At 36.7% G+C, this 21,055-nt stretch overlaps 1 protein-coding gene across 2 annotated transcripts; it reads right to left on the bottom strand.

The window, feature by feature from the left end:
* Positions 1-427: 427 nt before the first annotated feature.
* Positions 428-20,698, bottom strand: ncapg2 (non-SMC condensin II complex, subunit G2). 2 transcript variants are annotated; one of them, XM_084404887.1, is made up of 27 exons: positions 20,586-20,698; positions 20,148-20,239; positions 19,593-19,781; positions 19,082-19,196; positions 18,374-18,531; positions 18,110-18,244; positions 17,921-18,015; positions 17,565-17,721; positions 16,331-16,423; positions 16,052-16,177; positions 14,110-14,289; positions 13,468-13,620; positions 13,086-13,308; positions 12,839-12,933; positions 12,002-12,175; positions 11,796-11,866; positions 11,243-11,396; positions 7,412-7,585; positions 6,875-6,985; positions 6,395-6,523; positions 5,273-5,372; positions 4,891-5,081; positions 4,564-4,704; positions 4,146-4,249; positions 3,960-4,060; positions 606-705; positions 428-498 (listed from the first exon to the last, which is right to left on the bottom strand). In XM_084404887.1, the coding sequence occupies exons 2-27, from the start codon at positions 20,223-20,225 to the stop codon at positions 429-431; spliced, it is 3,417 nt and encodes a 1,138-aa protein (XP_084261013.1). In that variant the 5' UTR covers positions 20,226-20,239; positions 20,586-20,698; the 3' UTR covers position 428. The 2 variants fall into 2 exon arrangements, with proteins under 2 accessions (XP_084261013.1, XP_084261014.1); XM_084404888.1 differs by having other exon boundaries at positions 20,529-20,628.
* Positions 20,699-21,055: the final 357 nt, after the last annotated feature.

Here is a 21,055-nt window from a genome sequence, read left to right as displayed (position 1 = left end):
GTTGGATCTAAATATAACACAGAATATGTAAATGAGAGGGACATATTTCATCAAAGACACCTTGATGAAATAAATAATCGTATCTTAAGACACACCAGATTCACTGATATGTTTTAAAAAATAAAAGCCTTTGAGAAGATTTTAACCTACAATTATCTGCAATACAAGAACACATCTGTTTGAAACTGTACAAAATAAAATAAAATGAAGTATCAAGGGTGATGGACAGTGTGAGCACTCTGCTTTTAGTGAACCAAGATGTTTTATGGAAGTCTTGTTTACTTATATAGTGAAGGCCCTTGTATATCAAATCCATCCATATGTAGAGAGTGAAAAACATGCAACACAATATACAGATGAGAAAATGAAAAAGTGAACAATGGATTTTGTGCGAGTATGCAAAAGCTCTAAACTATTAGCTTGCCCGTTTAACTGTTTGGTTGTTGGCATGGATTTAGGATGTCATTCAGCATCCTGATAGTGGATTCATAGATGGTCCTAAGATTGAGAGAAAAAAAGAGCAAAGCAACATTAACAGTCATACAGCTATTATACTGTAGGACAAAGACAGCATGCTTTCACAATATGACAATTTTTTTTTTTACCTCTGTATATTGTCAGAGTTTTCTGCAGAGATGTAAAAGTTCTGTATTTGTCTGCGTACAGACACAGAAATTTCCTTCAACTCCACAACAAATGCATCAGCTGTAATAAACAAAGCAGAAAAGTAAAAATGTACTATAATCATGTATTTATAGGATTATATCACAGAAACAAATCAAACAAAGTCTAACTTAATATAATTTATGTTTCTTCTCCAAGTCCAACTCAACTGGACTTGTTGTATGCTTTAGTACTGGATAGTGTCAAATGAATTGTGATAGCACGTCTTTCAGAATGTCTAGTGGAATCATTTTCTATAAAATGCTTAAAGTTTTACTATCAAATATTCAGGTGTTGGAACCAAGTAAAGTCCCGTTCACACCAAGGACGATAACTATAAAGATAACTAAGTCTCACGCATTGGCCGTGAGACACGCAATTCAACCAGTTCACATGCTCACACGCCACACCGTGTATTTCTCACGCTGAAAAGGCAATGCCAACCAAGTTGTCCTGCAAGCTTTATATATATATAACGTATACGAGGCGCAGGCACACAAAGTGAAGTTTCCTGCCGCCAGCACGTATCTCGGCCAGATTGCGTTCGTTACTAGGCAACATAGATGCGCAAACACACGGAAGTTGACGGAACATTCTCGGCCACCGTACGTTCGTTACTAGGTAACCAACAACATTGCGCGAACACACGTCGTGATGGAGAAGGTAAGTTGGAAGAACATTTAATATATAGCCCATCATATACATTATTATTGATGCAGTCAAAAACTCTACAACTACTTTGCAACCAGGCCAGAAGCTTTGGCTCAGTTTGGCTAGCTTACGTTATCTGAAACTAAGGGAAATGTTAGTGGGTATGGGAAGGAATGAAGATGTATTTCTTCATTTTATTTTAAATGATATATTATACTGTATTAATAGTCTTTCTAGTTACATTAAGGCTACATGTATTAAAGCAGAGTGCTCTGGGTAATATTTTATATCCTGAATCAAAAGGTGCAACAAACACTTACAACACAAAACACATTTCATAAGCTGGAGTGTGTACTCGTGTGTACATACACACACAAACACACACACACACACACACACACACACACACACACACCTTAATACTCTTAATACTCAATTTGTTATATTTTTGTAATTTTTGTATATTTGTAATTTTGAAATATAACATTAAAGAGTATATTTGATGTGATGAATTGCAGATTTACTAATTGTTATAATTTCAATTTGTGCTGGTTAATTATGAACAATGGGTAAAATTAGGGGGCGGGGACGGGGCTCCATTAGGGCTCCTCCCCTAACCGCATGTGATCTCACTCCAAGCTTTTGATAAAACTTGAGAACCCTGCTACAACGATAACTATATTAGCGTCGACACCAGCAGAAGATATCGTGTTGTGCTGCAGTTGGGCTGGAAGCTAGAATTTTACTTTGTAACGTTTTATATATTAATATTTTTCTTACACGAACGCATCGCTTCGCTTCAGAAGGTCTTTATTAACCCCACGGAGCCGTGTGGAGTTCTTTTATCATGGATGGATGCACTTTTATGGACTTCAAAACAGAAACAGCAATTCACTGCCATTATAAAGCTTGAAAGAGCCAGGACATTTAATAACTCCGATTGTATTCGTATGAAAGAAGAATGTAATATACACCAAGGATGACTTGAGGGTGAGAAAATCATGGGCTAATTTAAATTTTTGGGTGAACTATCCCTTTAAAGGATAATTCCGGTATTTAACGCCTTGAGTCTATTTTGTAGTTTGTTTTGGATGAACTAGAGTGGTGGACACAGAAATTTTGACAATGGGTCCTGTCTCGACTTTTTGACTCTTTTAGAATTAAATGGCCTTTGACCGCTTCAGAGTGGCTGTCTACGGGCATGCACGAACATGTCCTTAAAACAACCCTTAACGTTCGTTTTCAAAACTGTGCAACTCACCGAGTGGTTAGTGGTGTTCGTTGATGATTAAAAACAAGTAGTGTAGCGAAATACAGTTTCTGTCGTGTTTTATTTGTCATTTTGTAAAATCCCATTGATTTCTGTTGGAGGACTCATTGCTCGTTGATATTACTGCGCTACCGGAAACGGAAAAGGGGCTGTTTACATTTGGTTGTAGTCTTTTTGCTCAGTTCTCCGTCTCTCAGAAGGCTAGCGTGAGCAGAGCAACTGTGCTCTATGCGCTAGACACCGAGTTCCGTACAGCGCCCTTGTACGGCAAAGTGGTTGTCGCCATCAAGTAGTCGGGAGTGTGCTAACACTTCAGACTCAAATATCGAGCGGAAGTTTATACGCGGTTGTGAGGTATCTGAAAAAATAGTTCCACTATAGCAAATAACACAGATTGAAATCATACATTGCGCGATATATTTGTTTTTAAATCATAAACGAACACCACTAACCACTCGGTGAGTTGCAGTTTTGAAAACGAACGTTAAGGGTTGTTTTAAGGACATGTTCGTGCATGCCCATAGACAGCCACTCTGAAGCGGTCAAAGGCGATTCTAAAAGAGTCAAAAAGTCGAGACAGGACCCATCGTCAAAACGTCTGTGTCCACCACTCTAGGTCATCCAAAACAAACTACAAAATAGACTCAAGGTGTTAAATACCAGAATTATCCTTTAACGAACATAAAAATGAAATTAAGTTAAAATTTTCTTAACAGAAACGCTTATTTGAAATGACCATTAACCGGTTAATAATGTTATTTTATCGTTCGGTTTAAGATTTTAATTTGGCAGTCAATCAACCATGAATACAAATAGTACGGCCTATGCAAATGTGACGTTGACACATCTAACGTGAGTGAAATGTCCACGCTCAGTTGTCAAGTCATCCTATGTGAGTCGCAAGGCAATGTGCATTAACTGTTGGATTGCAGGAATTTATCCGAGGATCTGTTACCATAGCAGGTTAAATCCAGACTGGTGTTTTGAAACCAGCGAAAATTGCAGGTTAGTGTAGAACTAGTGTAGTGTAGAAAGGTTAGAATAGTTTTTAAATGATTAAACACCTTGTTGTCAAAGATAGTATTGTGGCTTTATGTATGGGCACAGACACTTGCATGTAGTTATATTAACATTAATAAAAGAAATCCAATGTAGTTACGAGATTTTTCACCAGCGAATGTTGGATATTTGTGTTTTGTCTTCCTCAAAAAAAAGAAAGAAACGTTTTTAGCCCTCGATCGGAAAGTGATTCCAACAATATTGTTTCTTGGTGTTGTTATTATTATAGTCTTGGTGTGGACTCTGCTTTAATTTATATTTAGAATGATTTTTAGAACTATACCTTTAAAAATGACCAGAGTAAAAAAAAACTCACATTGTTTGATGATGGTCAGAATGTGTGTAACTGCAGCCCATTGTGTGATACTGTCGATAGCCTCTGACTCTATAGAGGAGCTCATTTCAGACAGAAAAAACCTAGAACATACCAGAATATCAATCAGAAATGTTCAATTTAAGTAAAAATACAGGGCTTTAAGTTCTAGCTGGTGTTTCATATTACCTGGTAACAGCAGGAGATCTGAGCGTCACTTTGAGTATGGTGTTCGATAGATGTGGAAGGTCATTAACTGTCTCTGGTGTCAGCACCTCTTCCACATGAGAGATCTGCATGTAGAAACATTAAATTGCTGTTTTCCACATTTATTCTTCAGTGTCTCAATTGGTTTCTTTTATCCTTTAACTTATTTTTATACATGGCTTTAGACAGCTCTTCCACGCTGTTTGTGGTTTTATTTTGTCTCAAGAACAAAACAATTTTTTTTTTTATCAGTCACTTTGTCAAACATTACACCCGAGAAAAAAAGAAGAAATGCTATGGCATTGAGCTCAACAAATGTTTCAATTACAAAGACAAGGAAGAAATGCCACCCAAACATCACACTAACAGCAATACAAAAATAAATTATTAGCGGATTTACCTTCTGCAAGGTGCGGCTGATATCAATAATAACTGCTGCACAGAGAGATGAGAAGACTCCTGTGATAAACTCTGACCTCTCAGTTGCAAACTTAGTCACCAGCAGAAACTCATGGAGAGCTTCCTCAGAAGAGCAACACAGCTAAACATACATACAGAAAGGCATTTTGAAATGAAGTGTTAGAAAGAAATGTTGTCAGGCAGAAATGTCAGCCAAATTTGAACTAAATTCAGTTTAAATATGTACATGTGCACAAAGGTTTGGTAAACACATACAGAAATTAAAGTGCTTGAGGAAGACATTAATGTCTCTTATCAAAGGCCTCACCTCCTGACCCTCTTCCTTGTCTTTACGCAGTCGATGTGCTATGATCTCCACAACTTTCTGGAAGATGTTGGTCAAAATGCGAATAGTGAGCAACATTTGATCTTCCTGCCCCTCAGCCTTATGGGAAAGGCAGCCCAGTGCCACCTCAGTAAGCAGAGCGAGCACATGAGGAGTGCATATATATCCTTTCTCTATATGAACACACATACACACACAATTGTGATAAATAAAACATTATGATATTGTACAATTTAGCATGAAGGGGTCAAACATAGTGCATCTTGATTAAATGTACATTTATAAAACTGAAAAACCCCAAAAAAGGACAGATTTATGCAACTATCACTGGGCCCTGGATTAGTATGAATACTAAAGGACTCACCTGTCTGCAGTAGAGAGGCAATGTGCTGCAGTAAGTGGTCTTTGAAATCACTGTCTCCTACAGAAACCCGCAGCACATCCGTGCACACTGTTAAACAACTCTGACAATGACACAAGAGGAGAAATAAATCAAAGGAATATAATAAAAAAGCATGTTTCTGCACAATTCATTGTAAAATTGTGAAACAATGGATATTTTTAGGATTAGGACTCGTGTTATTTTTTTCTACAATTTAAAATAAATTACTTCTATTTTAATATTAATATTTAAAAATTGTTGCCTGTGATGCAAAGCTGAATTTTCAGCAGCTATAACTCCAGTCTTTAGTGTCACAGAATTCTTCAGAAATCATTTTAGTATGCTGATTCGGTGCTCAAGAAACATTTCTTATTCCAGGGTTCCCACACCTTGGTTAACTTCAAATTCAAGGACCTTTCAAGGACTTTCCAGGTCCAATACCCTCAAATTCAAGGACTTAATGTGGGGACTTAATTCAAGGACTCAAAAACTCATCGTGTTACCTTGTTAGATGCATTGTTACAGTTTTCATGTGTCAAACACAACGATGCAAAAAAGCTTCTTTTTTTTCTTTTTTTTTGGCCAAATGACAGAGATCTGATATTCTATTTGTCATATTTCTGTTTTACATAAAACTAAAGAATATTCGGTACATCCTATACTGTATTCTAAAATGATATGATATTAACTTTTGCATGAATTTCTTTTTAAAAGAGCTTAGGCTCATGTAACCAGAAGTTTTGTATATGAATATGCTTTTTAGTTTTTCTTGCCTCATGGGTTTACATTATTTTAAAGCAAAGCAATTAAACATTACATTAAATAAAATATTTGGGCAAATGCGTGTAACTAACGTAAAACAAGCAAGCTAGTATGCATGCATAGGCCACGTAGTGTTGGCAATATAACACATTAGCGGACCGGAGGGAATAATATGGATTTATTTCCAGAAAACTTCTTGCAGAAAATAAATTCAAGCACTTTCAAGGACCTGTATCTATGGATTCTTCGATGAATAGAAAAAAAAAATCGTATTGACATATATTAAACAAAATGAGATATCGGTGATAAATTTGTCACTTTCACACTGATCATGTCACTCACTTCTACTGTCTTCCTGCTTAAAGACAGCTGTTGCTCACTGCTGGAGTTGGCCAGGAAAGGAAGGACTCTCTTCTCTACCCAGGACACAGAATGCTCCAGGGATTTGAGAAACTCCCGCTCCTCTGGGTACTGTAGGATCAGAAACGTGCAGAAACCGTTTTATTTGTTCAATCTAAAAGTGAGCTTACAGAGCATCTGTAGTTCATGAAATCTCAGTTATGTCTATAATGGAAACCATTTGCACAGTTCAGCACAGAACGTCAAAACAGTAGTAGTATTGGCTTGAGATCCTGTGACCTGCTTCAACTGCTGAAATGGATTCGTATCACGTCACCTCATGTACTGAGAGACAACTTATTTCTCTTAAACCTCTCTTCACATCCTAATAACATCATTTGTCTAAGTGTGTTCAGTGAATGATTGATTTGTTTGGTGTGTAGAGCTCATGCAATGTGGTTACGGCTATGGCTATATACTCACTTTGTGTTGAAGGTGGATATTGAGTCTGCCATGGAAGATAAAAGCTCTCAGCGCAGTCTCAATGACTGCCACGCTGACCTCTGATCCACTCAGAGAGGAGAACAGCAGCAACTGGACACATATACAACAGAGCAATAACAATAGTTCTGAATTAAAGGTACATTATGGATTTAGTTCAGAAAAAAGAACCTAGAAACTTTTCCAAAGAAGAAAAAAAAAAAAAAAAAAAAAAAAACTCTACCTTTTCCTAAGGTAGAGGCAGATTTTTTTTTTAATGTAATATCTAAAGACCTCAGTAACCATAACTTCCCTTGAGCATAACAATACTTCTCTAAGCTCACAGTGCTTTTATTATTATAATAAGGGCAAAAACATCACGACATATAGCCAAACAGCTCCGTGCACCATTATCTTCAAAGCAAGACAGCTGAAAACCTGCAATTACCAACTAATGACAGCAATAACACGACACGCAATACGAGTACACTTGCACCAATTCTCTGTAATGGTAATCATCAAACCTCATGTTTAAGGTACCTTCCATTTGTTGAGGGCCTTCTGGAGCTGTCTGATCTGATCCAGCGGCAGCGTGAGAAGACAGTCTCGTGTTTTAGGGCGCAGGAGCAGATAATCCAGATAGTCCAGGCCCAGATCTGGCTTTGACTCTTCTAGCCCATCAAAATGCACTTTGCCCGTCGTATCGTCATCACCCTGTTGATTAGAGAGTGATCATAGAGGATATAAAAGCACCATAAACAGCTAATAAGCCCCCACAACAGGGCTCTAGACTGCGACCTTTTTTCCTGTTGGTGCAACTGAATTTTGTTAGAGGTTGCACTAGTGCCACATCCAATTTGATAAGCGCTGCCATTTCGGTTGCGTATGAAAAACCTTAAACAGAAAACACACCAAAAGCAAAACGAAACAGCACTGCTCGTTTGAACGGGGCTGCATGGACCATTTATCAGCTCGGTGCAAAAGCGAATGCGTTTACACGCTGACAGGTCTCAATCACGCGACCACAAAAACAGCGCTGTGAGATCCAGAGAGAAGCGTTTGGGTTTGGCGTCTGGGTCTGAGAGTTCTCCGATATAAACCACAAATGTCTCAGTGGTTTAAACTAGTTTAAAGCCAGATGAAATAGTGCTGACATTCTCAACCACACTGATGCAGAAAACAGCAGAAACACTGAGCCTTTTCAATGGATTTACTGTAGCAACACTAACTGTAAACATGGTATTGTTGCAGAAATGTGGGATATTAATAGTGAATTTTGTTTTATTATTAATGTAGACGTGTAGCCTGTTAATTAATGAAGTAATTGAATAATTACAGTATTTTTTGTTGAGCTATAGTAGTTTAGTTTCTGTGCATTCGTGTTTATACTAAATGTGTTTAGGCTACTTTTTTTCATGGCAAATCCATACAGTTTTTACCTTGATAATGAGGTGTCATACGTGGCTAGGGCTGGGTATCATTATAAAAATTTCGATTTCGATACGGATACCATGACTTCAATACCGGTTCCTGAACAATAATTTTTTTGATACCAATTTTATGAACAGATAATGCTATAGCAGAGGCTGTAACATTAATGTGAAGAGGGGGAAAAAACAAGAAAGCTAAACTGTTAATGCAGCCGAACGTAAGTGAGTTAATTCCATTTGAATTTTCCTGGATTCCGTTTCTTCCCCCGTTAAAATTTTTCTGGATGGTTAAATTAAATGTTATTAACAAAAAAACATTTGTAATTAACAGCAATTTATCAAAAGTTTAACAAAACTTACATTCTTAATGGTTTTTATTTTAAAATGTTTTATTTTTACCCAGTTCTGTGCTTTCTGTTTTATTTAGTCTATATTCCATTTTAATGGTTTATTCAAAAACATATCTAATTAATTACATGTATAAAAACAACTTAATTGATTAATTTGTATACAATGATAGGGCCCTATGAATTTTTTTTTCTAATTTTTTTTTCTTTTTCTTTTTTATTATTTATTATTATTTTATTTTATTACATTTTATTTTAAATAAACTTTTATTCAAATGAAAATTAAACAAGCCCTTACATTTTTTTGGCAAACAACTGCTACACAACAGGTTTACTGTTAACATGGAACATGGAAGAAAATTTGTTTTAATAATAATTGTATTATTAGTAGTAGTTGTAGTATTAGTAGTAGTAAGTAACTTTTATTTTGACGGGTTGCCGTGTAGACCTAGCCTGCAAATCCAGACCCAAATCTGAAAGATTAAAGGGGTGATGAACTGAGAAATCAAATTTTCCTTGAGCTTTTGACATATAAGAGATCATCATACTGTAATAATATCCTGTAAGTTTCAGAACTGAAAACTACCTTGTTAGTCCAATAAAAGCTTTTATAAACATCAGGCTCAGCAAACGACTTGTTTTTCAAAGTGGGGAACTATGACGTCAAAGAGGATAAAACACCGCCTCCACAAAAGAAGATCAACGCCTACTTCAACACGGCCTGTTTAGCCCCGCCCACCGATTCGCTCAAACATGCTAAATGACCTTTACTGTCTATGTAAATGACATAGGACGACATGATGATTGCTAAACCGGATCGAGCTACTTCCAAGCAATAAACATGCTGTTTACTAAATATTGTGCAGTGCCTGGTTGTGGAAGAAGACAGTCTGCATAAGCTTCCTTCGGATTCCAGCATGGTTAAACTTTATTAAATCAGTCAATCACAATTTCCCGACGGATCTGCCAGCAACATGTAAGTAACCATGTGTATTCTAATGCCTGATCTGCGATCAGCGATTTCTGATGTGTAATTATTCAAGTTCAGATATCTTTCTCTTAAAATCGTTCAATACTGTTTATGCATCAGTGACTAAACGATCAACTTCACATAATTTCTCGCAGTATTATGAAAATAATCTTTTTTAAACTGTTATTAAATTATATACAGAAAGCGATCAAAGAACGATCCCTTTCCATTCGCCCAAGCTGTCAATCAAACAGCACAGCGCGAGCCGCGAGCCGCGAGAGCTTATCTGGACACTTACCAAACTCGTGATGAAATAATGACACTGTTACACTACACAACGAAGCTCTTACTGTGTATTCACATCGTGTTTGCATTGTGATTTGGTGTAAGCATTTGTGAGAGTGCAAAAATTGCGTTGCAATGATAAGATCTTTATTCACGCGATCAACAGACTGTCTGTCATCTGCTCAGTCAAAGCTCATCATGCTGCAACCTTTCATGCGATGTAATAGATTTAAATATAATGCTTTAAACGATACTTTTCACGATTTGTTAATCTCGATAGCTGTAATAGTAAAAACGTAGTAAAAGTTTTCGAGAGAGTTCATGTAATACTAGCTATTTCATATGCAAGCATGTCAGCCAATCACAGCAGTGGGCGTTTGCACTGCAGTCTCACAGCAGACACGCCCCTTAAAACGGAGCGTTCAAATCTGAGGCTGAAATCAGGCTTGGAAAGATGGCTTTTATTTATAAATTATGACAATTTTTGATGTAAAAATCATACTAACATTATAAGGGCACCCCAGGCAACATTATAAAATAATAAAACAATCCAGTTCATGACCCCTTTAAGGGTCTGGCATCGAGTAATGAAAATCGCCCAACTGGAGGGGCGGCACCAAGCATGCATTTGAAAATCTCACTGCACGCAATTGGATAACACTACGACCAATCACTGTCGTGATTCACTGTCACTAGTCATCTGTCGCTGTCTCATCTGTTTAGCTCGCCTCTGGCCCGCCTATATCAGACACACCGATGTGATTGGTGCAGCTCGGCTACAAGGGCATAGTTAATGAGCATCATTACTCAATGCCAGAGTAACTCGCTGAGCAAATTCAAATTGTGCTCTCGCGAGAACTCTGGATTTCCAGGGTAGTGAAGACATTCTTCTGTGATGTGATGATAGTTTCTCTCAAATGAAATGTTGTCAAAGTGAGAATATTAAACCGCAAAAGCACTATTTAAATATAAATCCTGCATGTTCAATGAATGGCGCAGACGTGCGGTTCCCTTTACTACACAGCACGTGCGACGCACGCGGTGCTCGTTTGCGCCATTTACTGCATTGCGTGCTGTTGCCATCAAGCTAGACTAGTGTTTTTCTTTGATGCCTCGACACAGCCAATCACCAGCACTTGATTTGGGCACATCATACATACTGCATGCTTATTTTTTTTACTGACGTTGACAAGATTAACCCCTCAGGTATCGAAATTTGGTACCGAACGACAAGACATTTTTTGATACTCAATGGTATCGAGGCAATTCGGTTTCGGCAATTCACTGCTCTTAAATGTTAGTCTAGAGTCCTGGACAAGGACACTTTCGCAACATTTACCTCTTTTACAGGTGCAGCCTCTGTAAGCCAGTTCTCTATCAGCTCCACAATATGGCTGATCTGCCCCCAGCTACAGAGACACTCCACCGACTGACTGTATGCCGTCACAGCGGTGCCCGCTTTCAAACTCCTCAAGTGAGACATCACTTTACTCCTGCAGAGAGGAACACACAATCATGCAGTACAACCAGACTGTCCTACAGATCGCTCTAAAGCCTTGAAAACACAACTTCAATCCCACCAGCATTAAAGGACGTCTTTCGGATCAAATGGGAATCAGAATTGGCATTTCACTTTTGAGCCAACCTGCTGTTCTGGGGAGATGGCTGAGATACCATGCCGACTGTGTTAAGACACTCAGCAGGAAAGAAAGTTTTGAAAAGCTCTTTTCTTCATCGAACTGTTCTTTGCAGGAAGTTTCCCCAAAAATGACATTTTAGAAAATGAATCTCTCGAAGAATGTTTCATTTTTGGCTGCCCTATTCCTTTAAAATGGGGCATTTAACAATGTGAGCTGCATTTAGGGGTTGTTCAAGGGGAGAGTCCTACTAACCTCAGAGCTGGAACAGATGTGGCAGGAAGTAGAGAGGCTAGAAGAATGAGAGGGGCTTTACACCGCTCCTCCTGCACACACACATATACATAGACAACCGCTTCATGTTGCAACCATATTGCATCAGCTCTAATGATGTGATTACAGTGTGCAGCTTTGCTCTTGGAATTGCCCTTAGGTTCCCTGTGTGTGAATGTGTCTCTTACCTGAAAGATTTTTAGATACTGGGGCAGAACAGCTGCAAATTTTGACGTGGTGTACTTGAAGGCCTCTTGGTTAGCCATAAGAGATTTCTGAACACTTTTCCACAGAATGACAAGGATCTCCAGCAGGCTGGCCATGGAGGCAGTGTCCTGCACTGAGAGAACATCCTCCAACATCTAGTGACAATGACAAACATACGCATTATTATTTATAGCTGTTTGAAGTTCCCCATCATTGCTCGGCAGTGTCTAGGGTATTGTGGAAAACATTTAATCTAAATGGTGAGAGGCCTTTCTACTCGTTTAAGAATATATTTCCAATGTATGGTAAAAAGGAAGCAAGATTCAGTTTGCAAAGAGTATATAAAATGTACGTCATTTGAATGTTTTTTAAAGAAATTAATACTTTTATTCAGCAAGGATGCATTAAATTGATAAAAATTCACAAAAAATACCTTTACATTATTAAAAAGATTTCTATTTCAAATAAACGCTGTTCTTTTGAACTTTCTATTCATCATAGAATGCTGAAAAAAAGTATAACGGTTTCCACAAAAACATCTAGGTGCACAACTGTTGTCAACATTGATAATAATAAGAAATGTTTCTTGAGCAGCAAATCAGCATATTAGAATGATTTCTGAAGGATCATGTGACAATAAAGACTGGAGTAATGATGCTGAAAATTCAGCTTTACCATCACAGGAATAAAATACATTTTAAAATATATTAAATTAGAAAACATTTATTTTAAATTGTAATAATATTTCACAATATTACTGAAGAGGCTTCTTTTAAAAACAAACAAAAATTAAAACAGTAGTGTATATGAAATCTCACCGTGCTGTTTTCTTTATTGCTAGATACAAATTCATCATCTCCTGAATTTTGAATGCACACATTCAGACATTTTCGGATCACCAGCATTAGCTTGACTACAAAGAAAAAGTACATTGAGTTAATAGTGACACATACTGTGCTTCAAAATGACAAAACCAAACCCTGGTAACTCAACACATCACAACACACAATATTAAAACAGAATTTACATTAAGAAAGCTTACTGGGGTATCTAAAGCAATCTAACCTATATTAGCAGGAGCTGTGTACAGATAGGCATGCTGGTAAAATTTGCGAGCCGCTCCAGGGTTTGTCTGAATCAGTGTGACGCATCGCTCACACCAGACAGTCTCTGGTTGGTTGACTGGAAAGAATGAGTTAAACAGGAGATTGACAATTCTCTTAGAGACAGGAGGAGAGTCCATCTCCAGTCGAGCCAGCAGGTGCTCCAGGGAACAAACTTTCCAAAACTGTAGAATAACAAGGAGTGAAAGAATAGGCATAAATGAATACACAAATATTTTGTTTAAATTAACATTTTTAACTCAATTAAAGGCATCATATTTAGTGAGAGATCAAACGATGTGACATATAATGTCAATAAAATACATTTTGGTGTAAACTCTTACCTTAGCTGCCCGTACACCCTTGATCTTGAGGAGCATGCTCACAAAGGCAACACGCACCTTTTCAGAGCTGTCATGGAGGCTACTCTTCAATGCAGGCAACAGTTTTTCCATGAGTGGATGGCTTAAACTGTTATCCAGAATTATAGACATGCACTGCAGAGCAAACAAACAGGCTATAATAAGGCTTAGTCATGCACAAAAAATGAGGATGAAAAATATATAGACCATGCTGAGTTCTCCATCTCATTACACAAAAATTAAAGCTAGTATTTTACTGCCGCAAAGATATTTAAAACTATAATTATGTCCCGGAACATTATAAGAACAAAAGATCAAATGAATTGTGAACATATTAATTTAACTTAACTTTCAGGTTAAAATGAATTTGTAAGCACTGCTAACCTCTGAACTATAAATTAATGATTGGGTATGCCCATTCCCCCTAAAAAGCCTTTTAGTTTGAAGCTCTTAAACGAACAAATTACACTGAAATCACAGAGCAGAAGACAGTGTTCTTCCTCGAGCTGTAAATGGCTTTAAAATTCATTTTACTGCAAAACTGGAAAGATGCCGAGCAATTGCTCCCCATCTCTCTCTCTGATCACTTTTCTCAAGTGACTGAGAGACAGTTAGGGGTTTTACCATGAAGACGGAGCAGCGGACATCTGGAGAGCTTGTGTCATTAGCCAGCTGCAGGATGAGCTTCTCCAGGAGGTCAGCGATGACCGTGGAGGGTATGACCTCCCAGCAACGAGCCAGAACAGAACAAACTCCGAGCACTGCTGATGAGCGCACAAGGGGCTGGGGGTCATCAAGGAGAGCCTATAGAGACACAAAGAGACAATTTGATAGCGATATAAGTTAGTGATATCTTTTTTGATGACTGCTATTGAGTGCAACAGTCGGGTTCTAGCAGTAAAAATCCAATTTATTTTCTCCACAGGGGAATTGATTTTAACAATAACTTCTAAAGTGTTAAAGACAGACCATTCTCAGGTTGTTGTGTTTTTTAAGCCATTAGACTGCATTATTTCAATTTTTCATGTTTAACAGTGGAATTCCTTGTGAAAATGTACATTAACCATGATACAGCAATTGCAAAGAAATTTTTCTTTGATCAAAGATCTGTATTTTTGATCAAATAAATGCAGGCTTGATGAGCAGAAGAAACTTCTTTCAAAAACATTAAAAATAGTAATGTTTCCAAACTTTTGACCTGTACTGTGTGTGTGTGTATATATATATATACACACACACACACACACACATACATACTTACACACACACATATATAGAAATATTTAAGTAGTTTGTGTATGTATGTATACACATACATACAGTACAATATAATATATAAGTTTGGAAACATTACTATTTTTAATGTTTTATAAGTCTCTTATGCTCATCAAGGCTGCATTTGAATATTGAAAAATATATTAATATTGTGAAATATTATAACAATTTAAAATAATGCTTTCAATGATGCAAAATTGAATTTTCATCAGCCATTACTCCAGTGTTCAGTGTCACATGATCCTTCAGAAATCATTCTAATATGCTGATTTATTATCAATGCTGAATATTTGAATATTTTTTTATAACCTGTGATACTTTTTTTTTTAGATTTATTGATGAATAAAAAGTTAAAAAGAACAGCATTTACTCAAAATAGAAATCTTTCTAACAATATAAATCTTTATCACTTTTATCAATTTAACACATCCTTGCTGAATAAAATTATACATTTCTTTCAAAGAAAGAAAATAATTACTGATCCCAAATCTCTAGGTATGGTGAAGGCTATGTGATGATGTGGGGCTATTTTAATTCCAAAGGCCAAGGGAACTTTATCAGGATGCATAGTATCCTGGATCCATGAAGTAACTGGCCTTTAAAAATAAAAATCTGCCTGCCTCTATGGGAATTTAACATAGGGGTGTCCAGACTTATGCACCATGTATTTTAAGGAAGAAAATTTATTTATTTACAATACATTATTCATTCACAAAGAAAATTGGTGTCCTTAAAGGTTGGATTTTTCCTAATTTTTTTAATTAAGGCATTAAGTTAAATTTCCAAAAGATGATTTTTTATTCCTCTTTTTAGTCAACTTTAGCATGGGTATCTAAACTTATGCATTGCACTATATATATATATATATATATATATGCATATTTTGCAACAAAATGTAAAATATATTGTTTCTATATATAATCAACTACATTCTTTAAATCAATAGTTTTATATTTCTCCATGTTTTAATTTGTCATTCACGATGCTTCTTGAGAATGTAGTTCTTTCCCCTCACTAAAGGTATGTTTGTGTCCAATTTTTAAATACTTATTTGCTTCAAATTAAAGTTTGTAATACTGTGATTAACTTCATCGCTGGTTGGTTTGGTTCATGGCTTACAACTCTTAAAATCCATATGGGAAAAATTCTGCGGGAACCAAAGCTGCCGAAAAAGTGGGTGGGGCCTGTTGCACTGTATTTGCACACATTGAACCCTTTACATAAATCCTTGAATATTGCAAAATATCAATAAATCAATAACAATGCAAAATGGAATCAGCTGTTGACATACAAACAGTAAATTGAGTTGATTCTGAACAGCCTGGTCAACCATCTCACTGCTCATGTTGGGGTCATGGATGGGAAAAGCCTCAGTAAAGAGCAGTGTGGCATTGGCACGAACCTCAGCATTAGTGGCCTGTTTAAAATGATTAGAAACATGTACAAATTAACAAGGTGATATATTTCATTGAGGCATTAATTCATTAACTTTAGGCTTTAACTCAAAGAACAGAATATTTAAAACAAAATAACAATAAAACAACACAGTGTCAACTACTTTTTGATCTACCTTTAATGCTTTCCACAGAATTGGCTTGTAAAGTCTGTGCAGCATCTCATCGATTCCCTCGCGAAACTTCTGCTTGTGGAAATAAGTAAGGACCTACATAGAGAGACAGTGACCATTTTTATTTACAGTGAAGAATTGTTTCAAATTCAGATCACTAATTTATCTGTTCTAGTTGTCAAATCTTTCCTGTATCAAATGAACCTTCTGATTTTTATTTCTGTCATTTTCAGAATCCTTCCAGTGGCACCAGCACAAATTTAGCAGTATATCATGAACATAAGGCAAGGCAAAGCATATTCACTTACACTGCCGTTCAAAAGTTTGGAGTAAGACATACTTTTATTTAGCAAGGACATTATTTATCAAACAGTGACAGCAAAGACATTTAAAATTATTTACATAAAAATATTAAGCAGCACAACTGTTTTCAACATTGATAATAATAATAAATGTTTCTTGAGCACCACATGATTTTAGAATGATTTCTGAAGGATCATGTGACACCAGAGACTGGAGTAGTGATGCTGAAAATTCACAGGTAGATTCAGATTCATAAGCTCTTGATTTGATTTGATTCTGATCTCGATTCGATTCAATTCAGGAACAGTATGTCAATTTTTCTTAAAGAAAAAAATCTTGTTCAGCTAAAGTTGTAAACTATACACGGAACTCTGTCAGTTGGTACATTACAATAAAGCTAAAATCAAAACTGTTGGTTAAAGTTCAAACAAATAATCATCATCAGCAATCAAATAAAAACTTGTTTGATCTATCAAGCTAAGAGCGCCAAAACGATGATTTATTGTGATAAAATTGACAGCTGAGATTTTGTTTCATATCAAAAGTAACAAAGCACAAAGCTTATTGCAATTTTTGGATGAGATGCGTGCAACAAATAACTGAAAACAACATAGACTAAAAGATCGATCTTGAGATTTAAACATCAAAATAAAGATCAACTGAAATTGAGAAATCAATGTCCACCCAGGTCTAATTACAGGAATAAATTACATTTTAAAATACATTAAATAAAAGTTATTTTAATAAAATGTAAAATTATATAATACACTAATATTAATGATATTGATCAAATAAAGACAGCCTTGAGCATAAGAGACTTCTTTCAAAAACATTAAAACATTTTACTGACCCCAAACTTTTGCACATTCATAAGTTCACAACCTAAATTGAATGATCTACTTCAATGTAATAAAGAGGATATGTGGTTTCTGACCTGTCTGACTTTGCTGTGTACAGGTGAGTTTCTGTGCAGCAACAGAGCATGCTGCATTAAGTCCTGGATGCAGGTGGACTCAATCTCCTCCAGAGAAGGACCTGATGCTTTCCTCCATGCTCTGAAGTAAATCTCAGCCACATGAACAGACAGAGTTCTGCAGGTATAGCGTAAAAAAAATAAAAAATAACAACCACGAAGATCAAAAGAAACAGCAGATCAAACAGTCTGCAGACACCACTCTAATATTGTTTGTCTGATAAATATGGGAAGGTTATTACAGAACTGTCACATAAAAAAATACTGAGTGCTTTTTTTAGCATTATAAAACAAGAGGTCATGAGTGTATGAAATACTTTGGGAAAAACGGCAGCTGATTCTTAATAGTTTCATGAATCATCCGAATGAAGTTGTCGTTCCAAGAAAAAAGGAAGGCAAGGAACCGTTTCCCCTGAAAAATGAGCAATAAACAGAGTTATATAAAATGATCTCCTGTAGAAAATAATGTCTCAAACTCATGAGCCCACAAACACATATACACAAACCTCTTCTTGTTTGATATGAGAGGCCCTGAAGAAGCACTGGAGCAGTGGGTCAATGACCTGCTGACCTCTTTCAGATGCAAAGTCCACACTGAGAAGCACCTCTCGCAGAGTACAAAGCCTTCTGAGCTCACTGACCTGGGAACATACCCAAAAAGCATCAACATTGCTCATCTACAATACAGAAAATTATATCAATAAAATGATACACATGTTAATATAATAATGTCATATCTGTTAATAATGCATATAAAGCAATTCTAGTACCGGTTTCTCAAGTGTAACAGTGTTCTCCAAACAGACAAGGAAAGCAGTCCAACCAAGCTCCTCTTTTCCTTTTAGATCCTGCCTCCACCAGCACTCAAACAGCCAATGAATAGCCTGCTGGAGGGGGGTGTGTGACAGTGGCAAAGCACTCTCTATACCTGGAGAAAAAGACAACATGGGAGGAAATACATTCTATATCTATTTAAGAAAAACATTTAGAATTATGAACACATTTCATTTTCAAGTGTTTAATGGTGATGGGAAAATGACAATTATGAAAAATAAGATCAGACCTGCAACTATTTGTCTTTAATCTATAACACCCCCTTGTTTTAAAGAAATAGCCTACTTCTATTCATCAGGGACATTTTAAATTGTTAAAAAGTGACAATAAAAACAATTATTTTGTCATAAAAGATTTTCTAATGACTAGATGCTTAAAGAGTTGCATTATCCCCCGGTTTCGCAGACAAGGTTTAAGCTAGTCCCAGAATAAAATGCATGTTTGAGCTGTTTTAACTGAAAGCAACTTGTACTGACATATCTTAAAATATGTCACTGCCATTGTTTCATCTCAAGATGTGCACCAGTAATGTTTTTTTTCTTTCTAAGGTACATTTATAAAAGCTAATTAAATGTCTAATTGAATTTACCTAATCTTGGCTTAATCTAAGACCTGTCTGTGAAACAAGGCATACAAGTACTTACAGTTTAGCATCTGGGCACAGTTGAGAAGAGAAGTATAAGTGTCATTTTCCTGCAAAATGTCTACAGAGACTGTAGACACAATGGTGACACCCTCTATTACTGCCATGGTTTGTATCTGAAAGGAAACATGAACAACAAACTACCTGTCATTTTTCGTCACAGTGATTTTGCCAAGACAGACATGTTCCTGGGTCAACATACTTTGTTACAACATTCCCCTCTGAAAATTTTGTCCTAATCCTATCCCACCCCTAAACCCTACCCCTAAGTTATCCCTAAAATCAGAAGGAAATGATAGGCGAAAAACACTAACGTAGAAGCATCTTGACATTAACTGAAAACCTGTCCTTCAAATCTGATTGGTTGATTGAAATGTGTTTCCAGGACCAACAAAGGTGTTGATCCAGGAACATGTTGCACTGTCGTTCACCGTGTCACGTTCACCGTCATTTTGACATGTTACCAAAAGGCTCTTGGTTTTCTGTCTCTTACGAAACATTAGCAGCCTGACCTGTTCCTCAGAGATCTCCACCTCCATGTCGCCCGCGTCCTCCTCAGCCCCAGTGATCCAGCGCTCTGCAGGGTGAGCAGTGAGACTGTGCTGCAGTAACTTCAGCTGTCTCTCCCACAGCTCCTGCCTCTGACTCCTCTGCAGCTCCGCCAAAACCTCGGCCAGGTCAAACGGATCTGCTCCATCTTTCTGCAACACAAACATCAGTGAACGCAATGACCTTCTATACAATAAACACTGGGCTTTTTCGGCTCTTTCTGAATCCCTGATTTCACTGCTAGTTCTGAAGACTCACTTATGTAGACTTTCCTTCTTTATTCTGAAATGTTAACATCGTCTTTATACTTAAAAAATAACAGCATCACTAACGTTAGTCAGAAAGGTCTTGTTTGTTATTTTGCTCTCAAATTTCAAACATGTAAGTTAACGTTATCAGTGTTCACATTAAACGAATGTAACGTTACAATCTCTAGTGAAAAACAAGTAAACCTAGGCATACTTTCAAAAAGAACTTATTCTGTGACACTGACAGCGAATGTTGAAAACATGACTCACATGTAATCTGATGAAGTTCAGAAAATCTTGGACGTGCTCATGATGGACCGAGTCCAGAAACTGCTTTCGTTTCGACATTTCGCTGAAAAACCCTATAAGACAGACAGAACAGAAGCACACTTACTACATACCGTAACACTGATCTATAAGTTTATGTTAATAACGTTACCCGTGCACAGGGTAAGGCTACAGTTACAGTTATGTACGCAATAGCATAACGTTAAGTATCAATGAACAGTTTATTAACGTTACATGTCAAACCAAAGTTAAACTGACGACAGGTAACGTTAACTGTTAAAGTTAAGTTAAAGCTTTAGTTTTGTATATGCACAACATTATTTCTACTATATCAGCACATAGTAAATATAAATTTTCCGTCACCTTAAACCTGTCAGTTTGTTTCATAGACTGTAAAAAAAAATAAGTTTGTTTACATACAGAAGATCTTCAGAGAACCGCTCAGTCCGTTTCAATATTTCCCCGCTCAAAGTTAAAGAAGCGTCATGACGTCAGGCAGGCGTACTGTTTTTCGTCCTCGTCGTGCCGATGAGACAGTGCCATCTGCTGTTGTGGAGATGAACGGGTTTAATGTACTGGATCCACGCGCGATCTTCATCTCTATGCTAAAACCGTATCTATCTTCTGTAAATAGTTATAATTTTCAAAATGCTTCAGACGCTAACTACTATTTCACAACGTCAGCTGAGTTTTTTTACTACTCTAAAATCTACAACAACTAAGTTAATGTCCACCAGATGGCGCCAAAAGCACGTCGTATGTTATGCCCCCAATAAAAGGCACAAAGGTAAAGTTACTCTGAGATTTATTGTAATTACATGCTTACTACTTTTCTGTTATAGAAAAATGTTTTCATAAAAAAAATTTAGTCAAATTAAAATCAACTTTTA

Source organism: Rutilus rutilus (assembly GCF_951802725.1).
Source record: "Rutilus rutilus genome assembly, chromosome: 3".
NCBI classification, from domain to species: Eukaryota; Metazoa; Chordata; class Actinopteri; order Cypriniformes; family Leuciscidae; genus Rutilus; species Rutilus rutilus.
Note: the sequence above shows the minus strand (reverse complement) of the source record. Positions and strands in the feature narration are given on the sequence as shown.

What these genes read in the sequence shown, in the direction of transcription:
- ncapg2 (XM_084404887.1), bottom strand. Translation starts at nt 20,225, where the DNA reads ATGTCGAAACGAAAGCAGTTTCTGGACTCGGTCCATCATGAGCACGTC. An exon ending in CACAGCTCCTGCTAATATAG is followed by an intron (nt 12,934 to 13,085) that starts GTTAGATTGCTT and finishes TTTTCTTTGTAG; the next exon opens with TCAAGCTAATGCTGGTGATC. An exon ending in GCAATAAAGAAAACAGCACG is followed by an intron (nt 12,176 to 12,838) that starts GTGAGATTTCAT and finishes CATTGTCACTAG; the next exon opens with ATGTTGGAGGATGTTCTCTC.